Source organism: Mya arenaria, chromosome 11 (genome assembly GCF_026914265.1).
Source record: "Mya arenaria isolate MELC-2E11 chromosome 11, ASM2691426v1".
NCBI classification, from domain to species: Eukaryota; Metazoa; Mollusca; class Bivalvia; order Myida; family Myidae; genus Mya; species Mya arenaria.
In genome coordinates this window covers 32,897,946-32,917,626 of record NC_069132.1, presented here as the reverse complement: position 1 = coordinate 32,917,626, position 19,681 = coordinate 32,897,946, and the positions used below count along the sequence as shown (strand labels likewise).

The 19,681-nt window shown below is 35.9% G+C and overlaps 1 protein-coding gene across 2 annotated transcripts in view; it reads right to left on the bottom strand.

The window, feature by feature from the left end:
- The window catches only part of LOC128207799 (uncharacterized), a 39,007-nt gene that overhangs the window by 18,933 nt on the left and 393 nt on the right, over positions 1-19,681 (bottom strand). Inside the window, exons 2-7 of one of the 2 annotated variants that reach the window (XM_052910937.1) lie at positions 11,980-12,715; positions 8,702-8,776; positions 6,392-6,553; positions 2,843-2,993; positions 1,370-1,479; positions 786-933 (exon numbers count right to left, since the gene is read on the bottom strand). In XM_052910937.1, coding sequence (XP_052766897.1) covers positions 786-933; positions 1,370-1,479; positions 2,843-2,993; positions 6,392-6,553; positions 8,702-8,776; positions 11,980-12,597 — 1,264 coding nt within the window. In that variant the 5' untranslated portion in view covers positions 12,598-12,715. The remainder of the gene's footprint in view (positions 1-785; positions 934-1,369; positions 1,480-2,842; positions 2,994-6,391; positions 6,554-8,701; positions 8,777-11,979; positions 12,716-19,681) is intronic. The other variant, XM_052910938.1, reaches the window with a different exon arrangement.

Below are 19,681 nucleotides of genomic sequence, written 5' to 3'. Positions count from 1 at the left end.
GCACTTCCTCCTATGACACCAAGATAAAGGCACTTCCTCCCATGACACCAAGATAAAGGCACTTCCTCCTATGACATCAAGACAAAGGCACTTCCTCCCATGACACCAAGACAAAGACACTTCCCCCATGACACCTAGACAAAAGCACTTCCTCCCATGATACCAAGACAAAGACACTTCCCCCATGACACCAAGACAAAAGGCACTTCCTCCCATGACACTTCCTCCCATGGCACTTCCTCCCATGATACAAAGACAAAGACACTATCCCCATGACACCAAGACAAAGGCACTTCCTCCCATGATACCAAGACAAAGACACTTCCCCCATGACACCAAGACAAAAGGCACTTCCTCCCATGACACTTCCTCCCATGACACTTCCTCCCATGATACAAAGACAAAGACACTTGCTCCCATGACACCAAGACAAAGGCACTTCCTCCCATGACACCAAGATAAAGGCACTACCTCCCACGACACTAAGATAAAGGCACTTCCTTCCATGACACCAAGATAAAGGCACTTCCTCCCATGACACCAAGATAAAGGCACTTCCTCCCATGACACCAAGACATAGGCACTTCCTTCCATGACACCAAGACAAAGGCACTTCCTCCTATGACATCAAGACAAAGGCACTCCCTCCCATGACACCAAGACAAAGGCACTTCGATGACACCAAGATAAAGGCACTTCCTCCCATGACACCAAGACAAAGGCACTTCCTCCCAAAACACTAACAAGCCAAACCAAGGGTACAATAAAACTGCAGATACTCATACCTTCAACACACATGCCGGCCCGTATGCACGCCTGGTACCGGCATGCCTTACACAGATTACGGGTTATCATATTGATTTCACAGTTTCCTGATTTATTACACTGGTATTTCTCTGCTTCCCGTTCCTTCGCCATACGCCGGAAAAATCCCTGAAACAAGAAACTCCTGATTTGACTGCCAATTTGTGCTATGTTCAGAGTGAATGTAATATTTTTGCTTTTAAAACATAAGTCATTTTACATTATTCATAAATATAAGTAAGACGCACATTCTGACAATTGCTGCTTCTCAAGGTAAGGTACGACACATTCATACAAAAACATGCTATTAGAATACTTAATATGAAAATGTAGGTTTTGCTGATGATATTTTATAAAGAGGATATATATATTCAGAGAAAAGTACAACTTGCATTTTTGTAAGAAAATACTTTTTTAATGTACTTTAACTTATCTTTAAAAGACGTTACATTCCTAGAATGTGATGGCCCGGCCCCAAAGTGGAACTCTTACAACAGGGCGGAGTCAAAACATGGGCGTAATTTTTTTTTAAAAATTGAAAGTGAATGACATTAGACAGGCATACCTTACAGCCCTCGCATGTGATTGCCCCAAAGTGGAACCCAGATGATGGGGCGGAGCAGACACGACACGGGATTTCTGACATGTGCATATCCTTCCCGCTCTCACTATCCCCTGAATAACATAACAGATAGATAGCCATGGGGGCATACAGTTTAAATATCTTAAGAAATTCCTCAAATATTTCCACCTACCAGAGTAAGGGGAAACTTTCAAAATGTCTGTTTAAATTTTTCTAAAACTAACCAGATCTATTAAATTATTTCACGATTATAATTTTTGTACAGTTGTTGTTTGGTCTGGAAAAAAAACACATGAATGTAACATAAAATTTAGTTTATTGATTTTATAACAAAAAATATAAGAAAATAAAATATGGACAATCAGAAAACCTTTTTTCAGCTTACAGTCACACTGACCTTGACCTTTGACCCACTGACCTCAAAATCAATAGGGTTCATCTGCTGGTCATGACCAATAAGCCTACCTAGTATGAGGTCCCTGGGTCAAAGCGTTCTCAAGTTATTGATCGGAAACCGTTTTTTCATGTTAAGGTCACACTGACCTTGACCTTTGACCCACTGACCTCAAAATCAATAGGGTTCATCTGCTGGTCATGACCAATACACCTACCAAGTATGAGGTTCCTGGGTCAAAGCGTTCTCAAGTTATTGATCGGAAACCGTTTTTCATGTAAAGGTCACACTGACCTTGACCTTTGACCCACTGACCTCAAAATCAATAGGGTTCATCTGCTGGTGATGACCAATACACATACCAAGTATGAGGTTCCTGGGTCAAAGCGTTCTCAAGTTATTGATCGGAAACCGTTTTTCATGTAAAGGTCACACTGACCTTGACCTTTGACCCACTGACCTCAAAATCAATAGGGTTCATCTGCTGGTCATGACCAATAAGCCTACCTAGTATGAGGTCCCTGGGTCAAAGCGTTCTCAAGTTATTGATCGGAAACCGTTTTTCATGTTAAGGTCACACTGACCTTGACCTTTGACCCACTGACCTCAAAATCAATAGGGTTCATCTGCTGGTCATGACCAATACACCTACCAAGTATGAGGTTCCTGGGTCAAAGCGTTCTCAAGTTATTGATCGGAAACCGTTTTTCATGTAAAGGTCACACTGACCTTGACCTTTGACCCACTGACCTCAAAATCAATAGGGTTCATCTGCTGGTGATGACCAATACACATACCAAGTATGAGGTCCCTCGGTCAAAGCGTTCTCAAGTTATTGATCGGAAACCATTTGGTATTCCGACCGACCGACCGACCGACAGACAGACCGACCGACCGACCGACCGACCGACATGTGCAAAACAATATACCCCACTTTTTTCAAAAGGGGGCATAATAATAGCAATTTGCATTTTTAATATAAAGATGTGGAAATGAATGGATTAAATGAAGGATTACTTCTTAGAATAAATCCTACCAGAAAATACAGCAGAGCACCATACCTTGCTTTGGGCAGTACATGTTGAGCTGTGTACATTTTTGGTAGCGACAGTACTGGCACTGTACCCGACTTTCCTTCGTGATAACACACTTCTTGTCTCGCAGACAAACATATTTCAGCTTGTCCTGCTTGTATGCTCGCATGTAGAATTTCTGTGAATGAAATAAAACCATTCTGGGTGCATATTCATTGAATTACAACTGATAGTCAGTTAATAAGCTTGAAGTTCATTGGCCTTCAGAGAACTATTAAATAGGAAAACAAGCAAAAACAAGAAGCCCAAAAGGGCCTATGCTCTACTGGCATGGCTCTTGTGGTCATTTTCAATCCAGAGCATGAACGTTTGAGTAATAGGCAACAAATATATAGTTCACTTTTAGTGTTTGGGTTAGCTGAAAATGCTGCACATTCAACATCTGAGGACAGGAAGTGTTGTAAGCAGATTAGTTGCATGGCTCTTGTGGTCATTTTCAATCCAGAGCATGAACGTTTGAGTAATAGGCAACAAATATATAGTTCACTTTTAGTGTTTGGGTTAGCTGAAAATGCTGCACATTCAACATCTGAGGACAGGAAGTGTTGTAAGCAGATTAGTTGCATGAACTATTTTAATATGTGCCAAGTAAGGCCAGAGTTTTTTGTTGTTTTTTCGTTTTACGGGAGCGCCATACCTAAATATTGCAAAACCCAAATAAGAAAAAGATTCAAATTCCTAACTTTAAATTCCTAACTTTATTTTTATTTTTTCCGCCGCCCGTTTCTTCGATCTCCGATAGAAAATAAAAATTAGTGTTATTTAACCTAATGCTAATTTCACAACAACACAAAAATATCGCGCACAATTTCCAAGATGGCAGAAGCCGGCGCTTTTGGTTACACACCACCATTGTTATTCCCTATGTAATTCAATGTAAAATTATAATTTTTAGACAACATTTAAAGGCATTTCGAGCGAATGCAGGCTATGATAACCACATATATTCTTAAAGTACAAGCTTTAAATTACCTTTTAAGCCAATAAAAAAGGGGGGTCAAGTTATTCCTAAGAAAAATCACTCCACTTGAAAAACAAACTCTAAAAATTGCACCGTCCGCCATGACAGATCTTCCAAAATGACCTTTCAACTATAGGGCAGCGGTTTATGCTTTAATCTCTACTCTAAATGATAAATCAAGCAAGAATAGATACTTCAGGTATTAAAGTTTCAGGAATAATGATAGTTTTGATTGACAGTGTATTGAGCATGTGAAAACATGTCTATTAATCATAATAACATTTTTTATATTGAGAATTTTCCACACAACGGAAGTACATATGACGTAATGGTGACGTCATTCCTATTTGCCTATGATGTTAACTGAAATATGTTTCATTGTTTTGTGATATCACATGCATATTATATGCAATGATGAAAATAAAACATGAAACTTGCTTATTATCATCATCTAAGCGCTTGTAAGGAAAATGGCTGCCTTTTACGAAATTTTACGAAAGTGGATTGAGTTTGAAGACTAAAACTGTTGTTCATAAAATCAGGCATTTTGATATTTCGGAACGGAATTATATGTTCTTTATACCAAAGCATAATATCACTTAAATACTTCTGTGTGTAGACCTGTTTATATGGGGATACACTGAGAATTAGAATTTGCTGTACAGTTTCTGACAGAAAAAGACGAGAATGTGACATTGGATTTGGCTTGTTTGTCTAAAGACAATAAACTTATACCAACATATTGCATACCATTTTAATGGGCATTGACTCCTTTTTTCATGTCACCCATTTTAAAATGGATTGTTTGTATGTTGATTAAGAAACTGAACAAAATGGAATCTACAGTGAAATCTGGTAAGATTGAGTTACATACCTTGTTTCTTTTCTTGTACATCATAGATATTAAATTTCTTCAGATGTGTTGTTTATCTCAATATATGTAACCAAAATGATATTAATCAACATTTGAGACACAAACAATGTGCCAGATGCCTCATGTTTTGCCAGTTTCAGTGACTATTAGAAGCACTACAAAAGTATAGATGCTCATATTAAAATCATGCATATATAAATAAGAAAAAATATATACTAATTTATGTGTATTTTTATTTAGCAGTGTAGTGTTACAGTTGAAGAATATATTTACATTGGTGTAAATCAGTTGACTTATGTGGCATTTAGGGAGTTAAATGAATATCCAAATGTTAAAAAAAGTTCCTTAAACATGCATTATGCACCAGATTATGCACCAGTCAATTGTACCACGGCCCTCCAGGTCCGGGGTTATATAGGGGATAATGAGAGAAATGGGCCATGTTTTTACCTTCCAGGTCGCCCCGCAGTGAATGTGGTGGTTTTGTTTTTTTTCGCCAAAAATAGTGGGGAATGGGCCTCACCTTGGGGTGGGGGGAATTAGGTGGGGATTTGACCAGTAGTTTTTCTCCGCAGGGCAGGTTTTACCAAGGATTGGCCGGACCTGGGTCGGGCATGGTTACAATTGACTGGTGCATTATTGTGGCTTCTTGTGAAAATGACATCTTGTTTTGACTTTATTATACAGATCTATTATACAACAGGCAGTAAGAAGTACAAAACAAGTGTGCACAACTTCAAAACATACATTCTATAAAAGTTTGCGAAAAAAAGAAAAATATACGGAAAATCCATCTTTTTTTATTTATTTTTCTCGACGCTCATTTTTTGACATCTTTTTCTTAATTTTATTCCCTCCTCCTGACGCTATTTTTTGAAAAATTTCCCGTAAAACGAAAAATAAAAAAAAACTGGCCTAAAGGTAATCTGAGGGTAAAAAATATTTCCTTTTAAAACTGTACTCATCGTCAAAATTTCATTTCTGTAGCTTTAAAAATAAAAAGTCGGTCAAAGGTTAAAGTCAAGGACATCCGAGGACAACATTAATGCTTGTTTGCAAAACTGTTCACATTATCAAAATTTCATTAATGTAGCTTTAAAAATTAATAAGTAAGTCAAAAGGGGTGGGGCAAGCTTTTGCCCAAGGGGCATTATTTCAAATGTTTTCAATTGCATCATATGATGTTCCACAACAAATATCAAAGGTATGGGCCTTGTGGTTTGAAACAAAAAGATTTTGAAAATATTTCTTAAATAAGTCTCTAGGAAAATTGTGACACCCAGGGGTAGTGCCAGTTTCGACCCAAGGGGCATAATTTGAACATCCATGGTAGTGGACCACTAATTAAAGCCTTGTTCAAAATAGCAAGGATTTGCCTAGTGGTTTCAGACAAAAAGGTTTTTAACATTTCCCAATTTAAGGGGGGGGGGGGGGTCTGTCCCTTCTTTTCTGAACTCTTCCCATTCACATAATATTCCATTTATCAAATGCCTTTTTTGGCCATTCCCATGACCTGGATGCACTACACTCATTTTTAATTTGTATAACTGAATTAAAAATATGAATTTCCCCATTCCAACACTCAGCTTCAAGGTGGATGGCTGTGTGGGCAAAAGTACTGTGGTCACAGTGCCAAGATGGACGGCAAAACCAGTCCAGAACACCCGACATTTATATTTACCTTGCAAGCCTCACATATGTATGCTCCACAGTAGAAGCCGGCCGCAATGTCCCCACACACCTGACATGCGATGTTCTGAAGGTGTTTTTGCTTGTTTGTCTTACGAGGGCTCACAGCCTTCCTCTTCTTCAAACCCTGACCACTGCTGCCAACTGTCGATACCTGTGAACAAAGGATCTGGGTATTACAAGTGAATACATGAAACTCATATGCAATTATTATCCTGCACATGCATTAGCTAGACTGAACTGTTTTTTAAACCACAGTAACTGTGCATATTGTCACATGTAACAGGTGTTAATGTGAACATCTTGAATGGTTTTTAAAGTTTTTGCCGAGTTAAAGTTTTTGCAACCAACACCAAGGCTATAGCAATACCTCAACTTTTTCTGAGATAAAAAATAGATGAAATGTGAAAAAAAGGTGCGTAAAAATTGCGATGTTAAGTTATAAGGACAGCTGGACTGAAGAAAGCAAAAGACTGACACATTTTCGTAACCACGGCATGCCATCAGTCCTGCTCTACTGATTTAAAGATCCTTAAGGTTATCTTAACACCAAGGGATGCTGAGTATTGCCTAAGGCCAAAATCAACAATTGTTTGGTTAAGGTTACATTTTTTTCAAAAACGGGTAGGGTAGACAGGGGTTTCTTTCTTTTTTTATTAGGCTTTACATAAGAACATAATTGTCATCTTTTTAGAACAGTGTTTAAGTTATATTCTGAATAAAGCCTTAAATGCTTTAAACTACATATTAAAACACAAAGCTGTTTTAAAAAAAAGCTTTTTTACCAACTGTCTATAAAAACAGCCTATTCTGTAGGTAGGGTCAGGTAACCTAAACAAAATGTGTCTTTTTTAGGCCTTATTTTATCTGACTGATTTCTATCAATCTCCTGTATGAACAAGGATACAATCATTATTAGTCTGTATGATTACAATGGCAATCAGTAGTAGATTGGGTACTCTATTCCCAAATTGAAATAATCTTCTGATTCAGAACTTGGATGCTTTTGTGTTTACAAGTGTTTGGAAATACAAAGTCAGTGATATGTTAAGTGTTGTACAGGAATCTTGAATTTTTTGGTTTTGTTTGTCTTGGACTGACATTTTTACTTCTAGACATGATTGAAAATCCAAAGCATGAGACGGAACAATCAATCTGAAAATTCTCTCAGCTATCCTTTTACACAGTGTATCATCCTAAAAATGGCAAAAACAAATTCACACATTCCAAAACACAAGGCTGTTCAAAAACCTCAAAAAAGTCATTGACATGTTCAGCTTGCCTTGTGAAGATTATATGTTTTTATTCAATAACAGTTCAGTTCAATCATACTGCAGCTGATTGAAATGTGCCACAATAAAAAACAATATTTCCAATCAGGTTTTGAATCTGATCATCAAAGATGTTCTTTGGGTATTTAAAAATTTTGATTGGTTGCGAACAACGCTGATGCTAAAACAATAAAAGCGTGCAGCTGATTTAAGGGAGAAATAATTCATGCATAGTTTAAATATTTTTTTAATGAATATAAGAGATTTTATGCTAGGCCATGATTCCCCACAAAATCATAAACAGTGTATACAAGGATGGCTCCCATCAATGAACTTACCACAAGGAAAGCAAAACTCGGTGATGCAGCATATGCACATTAAAGGGACTATACACCAGATTGGTATCAAAATAGTATTTTTCTGTAACGAATCTCAGGAAAATTATTTAATAAAATGTTTTACTCTTTGATATCATAATTGTAAAAAATTACTAATATGTCAAAAAAAGTTGAGTCAGAGACCTGGTTCAAACTGGTGCCGCCAAAATTGCAATCCTGTGTACCTAGTAATCTTTTTTTAATGGAAAAATACGAAAAACTGCGAAAAAAATAAATTAATTGTAAACTATGTGGTACTTCAGTTAGTTAGTTTCAATGCATTGTACACATCGAAATCAAGTTTTCAACAATTTTCTCTTTTTTTCGCTATTTCATCATACGGTGTATAGCCACTTTAAAAGTGGAAAAATAGAAAAAATAGTAATACCACCCAGTCCATGCCAACATAGGGTCCTATTATATCAAATATATTTTTTATTACCAGTTATGTGGTAAGCATCAGATATGTGTGAAATCAATCAATCCCTTTTTGAAAAATAATCTGCAATGGGCAATGAATCTAGTATTCGGTACTCTAAGAATTGATCGAGTACTTGGATACCCTAGCCACTCGTTGCCATCCCTATTTTAAACCTTCAAGATTACTAAGTATACGATGCCTGAGAGTTGTTTTTTGTTATGAATGTATCATACCTTGGAGGAGTCATCAATGTTGCTCCGACTCGATTCATTCGTTTGCAGTTGATGTCTGTATCCGTTCGTTGAGTACTTGAATTAAAGTTTTTATGATTTGTTCTACTTTATCTTTCACTGACTTTAAGTTGATTCTTGTTCTGATAAGGCATACATTTTTGTTATTATTGATGTATGTGGGGACAAGTGGGAGGATGGGTACATATAACATACATGCCATATCCCCTGGTGGGGTAAAAAATCCCCCGGAATTTCGATCCATCCCCCAGTCTCACATATGTGAGTGAAACTGAATGTAAACAAAAAACTCCACAAGGGAGAAATGACTATAAATAAATCACAATGAATATTTAAAAAAAAAGTTTGATAAATGCCAAAAGGAAACTTTTTGACAAGTGATAAATTTATTTGTAGTAATGATCAAAGGCAAAGAAATATTTCTATTTGGGAAAATAGATAATATTTATTCCATTCTCTTTCAATAATTATCTGAACGTCATCATAGCTGATAGTATTAAGCAGAATTTTTTTAAAGACTTTCAAGGAAGGTAAACCAATTTAATTGTCTCGAGAACATATTTTTCCAATGACATATTTTGTTCTGGAAGTGCATTAGTATGACATGACAGTGTATCATAAGAATATGATGAATCATGATATATAAAATAATTTCGTATATTCAACAAGTTAAAGGTTTTCATAGCAATAAATTTAAGTGAATACATTTGTTCGTACTTGCATATAAAAAAACTTAAATTCGCCAATTTAGACCTGCTAAAAAATCCCCCTGAATACTACCAAAATCCCCCTGAATTTTCAGCCTTTCTGAACAAATCGCCCCTAATGTTCTCCAGAAATATGGCATGTATGATATTAACTAGTTTCAACCTCCAGTGATCTACCTGTTTTGCCTACAGTTCCAAGGTGGTAGCCTCAACATTTATTGAGATATTTTAATCCATGACATGTCTTATCTGTCTATGTTGTATTGTAATGAAATGTGTTTCTTGTTCCATGTATGTTTAGGTCTTGAATCTAATATACCTTGAAACAAGTTAAAATATGGGCTACTGGGCCTCATTTTGATAAGATATCTTAGACATAAACCTGACGATGCTTTAAGCTTTAAAAAAAAAAAAAATGGACAGAATCCATGCGATTTATGTTCTTATGATATAAATATAGATGCATTGTTTCTGGTACTAATCGTAGACATATTTTCTACTAATCAAAGGCATGTTATGAGGACGCATTGATTCTGATACTAATTGTAGGCATATTATGAAAATGCATTGTTTAATGCATTGTTTCTGATACTCATCGTAGGCATATTATGAAGACGTATTGTTTCTGATACTAATAGAAGGCATGCTATAACAAGAGGCCCAAAAGGGCCTATGCTCTACTGGCATGGGTTTTGTGGTCATATCAATCCAGAGCATGTATGTATGGGTAAAAGGCAACAGACATATAGTTTATGTTTTGTGTTTGGTTTACCTAAAAACGTAGCACGTTCAACATCTGAGCCCAGAAAGTATTGTAAGCAGATTAGTTGCATGAACTATTTTAATATGTGCCAAGTAAAAGTCATCTGACAAAAAAAAAATGCTTTCAAAACTGTACTCATAGTAAAAAATTCTGTAGTTTTAAACGTTAAAAAAAGTTGGTCCAAGTCAAGGGCATCCTAGGACAACATTGATCAATTTGAACAAACATTCACAATCAATTGTGCTGAGATGGATGCACGAACACACAAAAAGATTTTCAAACCTTTCCAGATTTATGTTTACCAAACCTGTGAACCCTGGGTGTGGCCAGTAATGACACCAGGTGCATAACTTAAACATTCACAACCAATTTTGTTAAAATTACAGAACTTAAAGCTAAAAAATGGCCTTTGGGCTTTCGACAAGAACAAGGCAGAGTAATTCACAAAATCAGCTGCAGAAGCAAAAAGCAAATTGTCTCTCAAAATCCTAGACTTGCAAATTGTCTCCCTTAACTCTAGACTTGAATTTACATGTACATGTAAACTTGGCTAAAAATAGAATTCGCTCATGCAGACCTGGCTAAAAATAGAAAGCATTTCTTTGAAACTTTCATGGCCCATAATCTAGGCATTCATGGGCGGATCTGGCTGGTTTTCGAAAGGAACCGAGCTCTAATCTATATCTAGATACTGTACAAGTTTCATCGAGATACAATCAAAACTGAAGACTGTATCGTGTTCACAACCAATTGTTTACACAATAGCATTTTTTTATAATATCAAGGGCCATAATTTAGGCATGCATGGGTGGATCTGGCTGGTTTTCGAAAGGAACCCAGCTCTAATGGATATCTAGATACTGTACAAGTTTCATCAAGATACAATCAAAACTGAAGACTGTATCGTGTTCACAAGCAATTGTTTACAGACGCACGAACGCACGGATGCACATACTACGTACACATTACCATCGCATAAGCTCTTCTGGCCTTTGGCCAGTAGAGCTAAAAATGCATTGTTTCTGATTCTAATCATAGGCATGCTTTGAAGATAAATTCAATAAATTGTTTCTGATACTAATAGTAGACATGTTATGGAGATGCATTGTTTCTGAAACTTATCGTAGGCATGTAATGGAGATGCATTGTTTTTGATATTAATAGTTGACATGTTATGACGATGCATTGTTTCTGAAACTTATTGTAGGCATGTTATGACGATGCATTGTTTCTGATACTAATCGTAGGCATGTTATGAGGATGCATTGTTTCTGATACTAATCAAAGGCATGCTATATATAGATGAAGACGCATTGTTTCTGATGCTAATCGTAGGCATGTTATGAAGATGTATTGTGTTTACCCCCAATATTTTCTGATTCAGTAGCGACATTGATCTTAGACCTACAACATCGATGTTGGCCAACATGACATTGTCAGCTTTCTCCTTACATCACATGAGACTGGATTCATGAAGGAACTTAAGTAAAATTGCCTTTTTTTAAATACATTTATATAAACAATAAAAATGACCATGTTTTTTTTTTAAGGTCCATAGCTCTTGTAAGATCAAGTAAAATGCTTTAAACCCCAGATAATATCGATCTGGGGGTAAATTAAATTAAAAGTAAATTAACAAGACAGCCAATCTGATTATTAAATTCAAGTACACAATGTAATTTTAGAAAAAAAATGTAAACTTCACTACATGTACATAAATGATAATTGCATTGATTTTTAAAATTATCATTGATTTTTAATGATTATTGCATTGATTTTTAAAAGAGTACCTGTTGTGCATTCATCTTCCACCCATCACCCTCAAAGTTGTAGTCTGGAATCTCCGGCTCTTCTTCCTTTACTTTCGTAATACCCAGTTCTCCTATATCGTCCATATTCACCTTTACCGGCATCCCGTTATCAACCTTCTCTTGCGCCAGCTGCGGGGCATACTGAGGTGCACCAGTTGTGGATGAGATTGACGAAGTTATCCGCTGTAGTTGTGAGTCACCATCTTTACCCTGTTCTAAAGCACGAATATCCGCAGTTGTGAGGTCAACATCTGGCGACGGAGAATAGGTCAGGTCGATATCATCCAATTGTATCGAGCCTGTATCATCCAGCTCAGAAAAGTTTATTTGTAGATCATCCGGCAGAGACATCTGGGATATACTATCGACACGCTGATGACCAATTGAACTTCTACGTCTTTCTCCAAAGGAAGCTGCAGTAGAGAGGTTGGATAGGATGCCATTAAAGGCCAACAACTCCGCACCTGACGACTTTCTCTCCGTGTCAGATTTTTGACCTCCATCTGAGGGGCTGTGGTTTGACAGGTCAGAATCTGTGCTTAGCCTTGACAGGAAAGCCTTTTTTGGACAACTATAGTTTGACTTTCCGTCCTCCATGGTTAGCAGTGATCAATATTAATATCTGGACCAATATTTCACAACAGATCCAAAACTATTATTTCCTGCGTTCAACTGTCTTCAATCATCATGTCCATTCTGTACATAATGTACTGGTCTGCAAAAAGACAAAATGAGATGTCAACTGTCTTCGAAACCAATATCAAACTACAATTGAGAAGGCTTTTAGCTTTTAATGTGATACTTCATATTGATTTTCCAGTAAGTTATGAAGAACCATTATGGATATGTTTAAAAGCAGGTAAACATAAGACTCCGCACATCAAATTTGAACATGAGCTGCATACTGTTTGAGGCGAAAAACAATGAATTACTTAAAAAGGCGTTGGATTGGATTTAGATATGTTTGTTTTTTATAGAAATATAATGAAGGGTTTACTGGTCCATTAACAGAATTTATTTCCATTTGAATTTCAAAAAGAATGAACTCATGAAGGGCCATAAATCTGTAAAAGAGATCGCATCTTATTTGGTAATGAGTTAAATGATGGGTTAAATGATTGAAAGTATAAGACACACAGGTGACATGCCACCTCATCATGGTAAATGTTCATGGCAAGTTTTTTTAAAATCCTATTACCGTATTATATCATGCATAGGACGCACTTTTTTACCCCCAATTCTCTTCTTAAAGATTGCCTGCGTACTTTCTATGCTATTAGAATTTCATCTGGTTTTTTTCCAAGTCCATTTCAGGTCGAAAATATCGGACCGGGAAAAAACGAGGTAATAGTAAGTATCTGTACTGCGTCACCGAAGAGAACAACTGACATAGGTAAAATCACGCAAGTTAACATACGCAGAAATATATTGAATATTTACTTTAAAATGATTTATTGAGAAATAAATTGAAAACAAACATGAGTGTTTACTTTTTTATAAAAGGGACGCTACTCACAAAAACTCGATGTGAGTAAGCATTTAACTGGATTGAGTTATAACGGCAACGGAAAATCGGGAAAGGAGGTAAATATCAATTAATCGTTGTTCATGATTTTAATGTTTTGATATTTTACAAAAAAAAGTTGTTGTATGTTACTGTTTTAAAAAAATAATAAGGGAATGTGCATAACGCAAAGTAGCATTATTGTCACTTTCAAATCTTTTCAAATGTGCGAAGGTGTGAAAAACACCCGCTGTCTGTCATTAGAAAAACATCAATAGAACGAACTATTGCGGTGGTAATACCGTATGGTTGTTTGTTCGCACTTTACCTGTCGTGCCTTCCGCTGGCAAGGATAATTACCGACACGCATTAATTATGCCTGACATGCTTAATTCCGCGCAGCGACAAGACTTATCAAAACAATCATCAGTTTTGACGATACACAGTTTTGCAATGGTTGAAACGGTTAACTGTCATTCAGAAGGCATGTCGGAACTATTGCAACGGTTGTCTGTCAGTCAGAAGGCGTGTCGGGACTATTACAGCATTTGTATAAGTCTTATAATATGCGTGAATGTTCTCAAAATGTCAAGACTTATATCATTGTTGTGTACACTAAATTAATGAAATGTTAAATTAACGAAATACGACGATAATTATCGAAATACACAAGAGAGTTATCGAAATATGCCTTATATACATTTTTTTTTTGCTTCAATATATGTTATAAATACTTTACCAACCTCAATTTTTCGGCTCCGATTTTGACATTTTTCCGCTGCATCCTATCTTATATATTAAGGGTTTTTACCCGTTTTTTCAACCATTTTTTTGCCTGCGTCCTATCTATGCTAGCGTCCTATACATGATATAATACGGTATGCATGGTCAAAATACAGCCTGGACAAGGATCATGTCAATGTTTTGACCTCTTAGGGGTGACCTTGACCTTTGAGGTATAGACCTGGGTATTGTGCACAATGGGCCATCTCATCAAGAGGTGAACCTTCATGGCAAGTTTTATGAAAATCCCATAATGCATGGGCAAGATACAGCCCGGACGTCTGGACGAATATACACAGAACTATAATTGTGAGAATAATGTTTAGCTCACCGCATGCGGGCTCTATAAACAAGAGGCCCTTTTACTGGCATGGCTTTTGTGGTCATATCAATCCAGAGCATGTATGTATGTGTAAAAGGCAACAGACATATAGTTTATGTTTTGTGTTTGGGTTACCTGAAAACGTAGCACGTTCAACATCTGAGCCCAGAAAGTATTGTAAGCAGATTAGTTGCATGAACTATTTTAATATGTGCCAAGTAAAAGTCATCTGACAAAAAAAAAAAATGCTTTCAAAACTGTACTCATAGTAAAAATTTCTGTAGTTTTAAAAGTTAAAAAAAGTTGGTCAAAAGGTCAAAGTCAAGGGCATCCTAGGACAACATTGATCAATTTGAACAAACATTCACAATCAATTGTGCTGAGATGGATGCAAGAACACACAAAAAGATTTTCAAACCTTTCCAGATTTATGTTTACCAAACCTGTGAACCCTGGGTGTGGCCAGTAATGACACCAGGTGCATAACTTAAACATTCACAACCAATTTTGTTAAGATGAATGTGCAAACTACAGAACTTAAAGCTAAAAAATGGCCTTTGGGCTTTCAACAAGAACAAGGCAGAGTAATTCACAAAATCAACTGCAGAAGCAAAAAGCAAATTGTCTCTCAAAAATGGTTTTCGAAAGGAACCGAGCTCTAATGGATATCTAGATACTGAAGTTTCATCGAGATACAATCAAAACTGAAGACTGTATCGTGTTCACAAGCAATTGTTTACAGACGCACGAACGTACGGATGCACATACTACGTACACATTACCATCGCATAAGCTCTTCTGGCCTTTGGCCAGTAGAGCTAAAAAGGGTTAACAGTTTCTTATGTTAGGGCACATGAACAGTTATTTAAGTGTGTCACCATGGACGCCGCCACAGCTGGATATCTGTGACTATTTTTATTTTTTATTTAAGGACTGTGGCTTGATTCAAGGTCTAATTTCTATGACATCTGAGTTTTGTAATACATCAGCATTCATGGCTATTGTGAAATTTGACATACCTTGTTTGACTTTGTGGTCATGTAATCAGGAAAGGTGACATTTTGTCTTCTGTTTGCCATTATATAAGATGTCAATTATCAATAACACAAAAATACTCATGAGCAATATCAATGGCCTCATTTCCAAATGTCGAAGCTACAAAATCCCATGGTTTCAGAAGCAACGTTTTCAGAATTTTATCTTGGTCATTTGATCACACACTTTCTTTACAAAATGCCAAAGTAACATTTCTTGAAGTTACAATTTCTGAAGGTTTGGCATTTTTGCTTCTCTGTGAGATGTCCAATCATTGCTCAACATTTTGATCACATGATGCAACACCATTTTCTCATAAGACTATTTACTCTGCAATTTGCAAATAAAAGCGGCTTGCCTTTATGATTTTATTGATGTAAAAATTTCCGAAAGAGAAAAAATGCAGCTTCAGCATTTCAAATTGAGGCCATCAATATCTTTCTTGATTTCTGAAAAAAGTCAATGCAATGAAGACAAGAGCATTGAATTCCAACTCTCATCTGTTCTGGGGGATTTTCAGTAAAACAAGGGGCATAACTCAATAATCATTTAAACCAGAGTAATATGCCTTGCTATATATATGTGTGTATTGTCTCTGGCAACATGTGCACCAAGTTTAACTTTAATATCTGACAATGACAGATACGAGTAATGGCCAAGAGTATAGTTTTCAACGATGTTTATGCCGCAAACCACAACACCAATGGTATAAAAATAGCCCAACTTTTTGTAAAAAAACAAACAGACTATCTTCATGCAAGTTAACCCCTTGGAAGCGTATCGACCCAAAGACCTACACCTTTCTCTCTTAAATGTTAACAAATGAAATAAAGACTTTGGACAGACACAATAGTAAAGGAATGGCCACATGTAAAATCATTTAAGTCAGGATTTTAGACACTTAATTTCGGTCAGGACTCCCAAGTCTTTGGTTTGATGGAGTCTAAACAGACTCCAAGTTGATCAGCATGCCAAAGAAACTTAAACCTTCATAAAACTTGTTAACAAGTTAAATTTTGCTTAAATATTGCACATTTAATGATTTTATTTATTCGCCTTTCTACATTTTATATGACTATGAACATATCTCAAACACTTGGGACTCCTTGATACTGACTCCGACTACTAAAATTTGCAAGAAGGAAATCTGACAGCCTCTTGTTTCAAAACGAAAGTGTCTTAACACTGTACATGCTCTATATCTATTCATATTGGGTGGTTTCAGGTTCACATCGTTGGCATGCTGAAAAGACAGTGGAGTGATAAAGGTGAAGGTCGGTATGGTGCGATACCCTGACTCTTTTATAGCTAAAGCACCAATAAATTAGAGACACATACAGCTGACAGTAATGAGAACCAGGGACTAAACGTTTCCTAGTTACCTTTAGGCTGCTCTGATTTTTATATTTACAACTGTTAAACCATTAACAAGAGTGTTAAACTGTGACAAACCTGGAAAAAACTTCATTACACATGAACTTGGATACAAATGTATAATATATATTTTTTATAAACTAATTATACTATATTGAGGGCAGATTTAATCTGATTTTAGAGCCCAAGAATTGATAAGAAAAAAGGTACTGAATTTGTAAGCATAAAAGTTACCAATTTTAACAATTGAACATTAACATGATTACCCTGATAAAATATTTCCTCCATGCTACATGAACTTATATCTACTAGATTTCCACATTTTAAAATCAGTAGTTGTGCTTTTTTATTCCTAATTACCCTTATAATATTTCTCAGATGCACGTTATTTGTCAAATGCAAATTTAAGAAACTGGAGACTGTTTCAGTAGTAATTTTCAAGTAATGTGTTCGCATACATACTCTGAACAGTAAAATGGCAAGAAAAAGGCCTTCCAATTTATTTTTATCATAAACCATGCAACCAGATGCATAAATCTTTGCATAAAACAATATTGAACAAGTTTTTTGAGAACTTTGTGAATATATAGCATAATATATAGCCTTTGGCACCACTAATGCACACACAATTTAATACGCTTTTACCAAGGAATCTTTGCAAGTCTGTCTGCAGAGTATGTGAAATATGAACAAAATGCTTGTTGCAATGATAAAATATTAGAGCTATATTTTTAAAATGTGACAGAAAATTCACTGAAGAACGTAAGAAACCAAATTGAAAATTGGTATAATTAAAGCTTGTATTCACAAAAATTATATAAGTATCTGGCAGCTGGTGTTTGTTCATAAAAGAAAGTTTTAACTAAGATTTAAAAAAAAGTGTTGCGGAAATTAAAAGTACCTAGTTCCATGTCTTGCAAATGTTCATGTATAACTGTGTTTGAGTTCCCTCCTTTTTGACTCAAAATGTGCATTTGATTTCCAGTTATCAATACACAATTTACCCGGAATCTGGTTTGTGTATTGATAACTGGAAATCAAATGCACATTTTGAGTCAAAAAGGAGGGAACTCAAACACAGTTATACATGAACATTTGCAAGACATGGAACTAGGTACTGCCTTCCTTTAAAATAATAACTTTGGGCAGAATAAGAAGACTCAAAATAAACAGGACAAAGATATATATATATATATATATATATATAGTTTACATGACTAAAGAACAATAGGAGATATTCACTTTACCTGGCAGGGATATAAACATTTGTAATGATGACAGAGCTTTTGATAGAAAGCGAAGGAGCAACTAACATTTAAGCAATGAGGTTCATAATTATTGTTTTTAAAACGACAAATATGAAAACAATGTTACATATTTAAACCTGGGAAAGATTCACCAGACTTATTAATTATGTAACGCTTCAAAAGGAAAAAAGTGTTAAAATCATAGAAAACAATTCGACTAAAATGTAGCATATGAAGCTGATGATATCTATCAATAATTTTGGGATATGCAGGTGGAATAAAAACTTATCAAGGTTTGTTCACTTTTGTTACTACAGTATTTGATAGTGAGGCATGTCGTCTGCTACAAGCAAGCTGCTAGGGATGTAAACACCAGCACGTGGTAATGTTTACATCAGAGAGTTCATAACCCCCAGAACACCAATTAGCCACTCCCCCGGCAAATTCAAATTTTCAATCTGACAGTTGGATTTTTTTCTCAAAGTCATGTCTCTAGTAATGTTTCAAAAACAAATAAAGGATTTTTTATTTGTTTAACCTTCATTCTACATGCCTGCAAAGTTTCATGTCTCAACTTTTTGTAAGCATTGCATAAATTTGGAAAAAGTGTCCCTGATGTGAAACATGCATAAAATTATACAAAAGCTTGCCCCAGCGCCACCTAGAGGTTTATATAGTCCTGTTACCCCTTTAAGCACATGGCTCTAGAATATTCTCTAGCCAGTTCCTAGGAAAGGGTACATTAGAAATAAAGAATTATGCTGTTTCCCATTGCCTCATTGAGTTGCTTTTCAGAAACATCCCCAACTATAAAGTGAGGCTTACATTTGTAGCTTTACCTTCTTTTTCAATGGATGGAAGTATTTCCATTTCAAACAAAAAGCATTTTTTAAAAGGATGTTGCTGAGATAACTCAAGATCTTTTGTGGTCCTACCCACAGGGACTGCGTGTGGTTGTGACACCCTCTCTTACCTCCCCACGCCCCATTTCATTTACAAAAGGGACAAAAACATACCAAGGTTCATGATTAATATACAGTACTTAATCACTACTGACAAGAATTAAACTTTTAAATACATTACTTTTCTGCAATAAGTATAAAGAGGGCTGACTCGCCCCTGTATTTCTCTGTATTTTCAAGAGGCCATAACTTTGTCAATTATAAAAACTAAACCAGACAGTCTTCGGCTTTATTTGTAGGGTTACTTTCAGTAATCACTAACAATCTTTCGCTGTACTTGTGCTAATATGTTTTCCAGAATTGAATTGCATTACCAAGCAAAGAAATTATGAAACTACACATGCCACTTAAAAACACCATTTTGAAAAGTACCAGCTTCAGATCCCTTATGATTTTTTATAAACCATCAAAGCTTTTTGCCTTATTTGTATTTTTTAATATTAAAGGGGGTGGG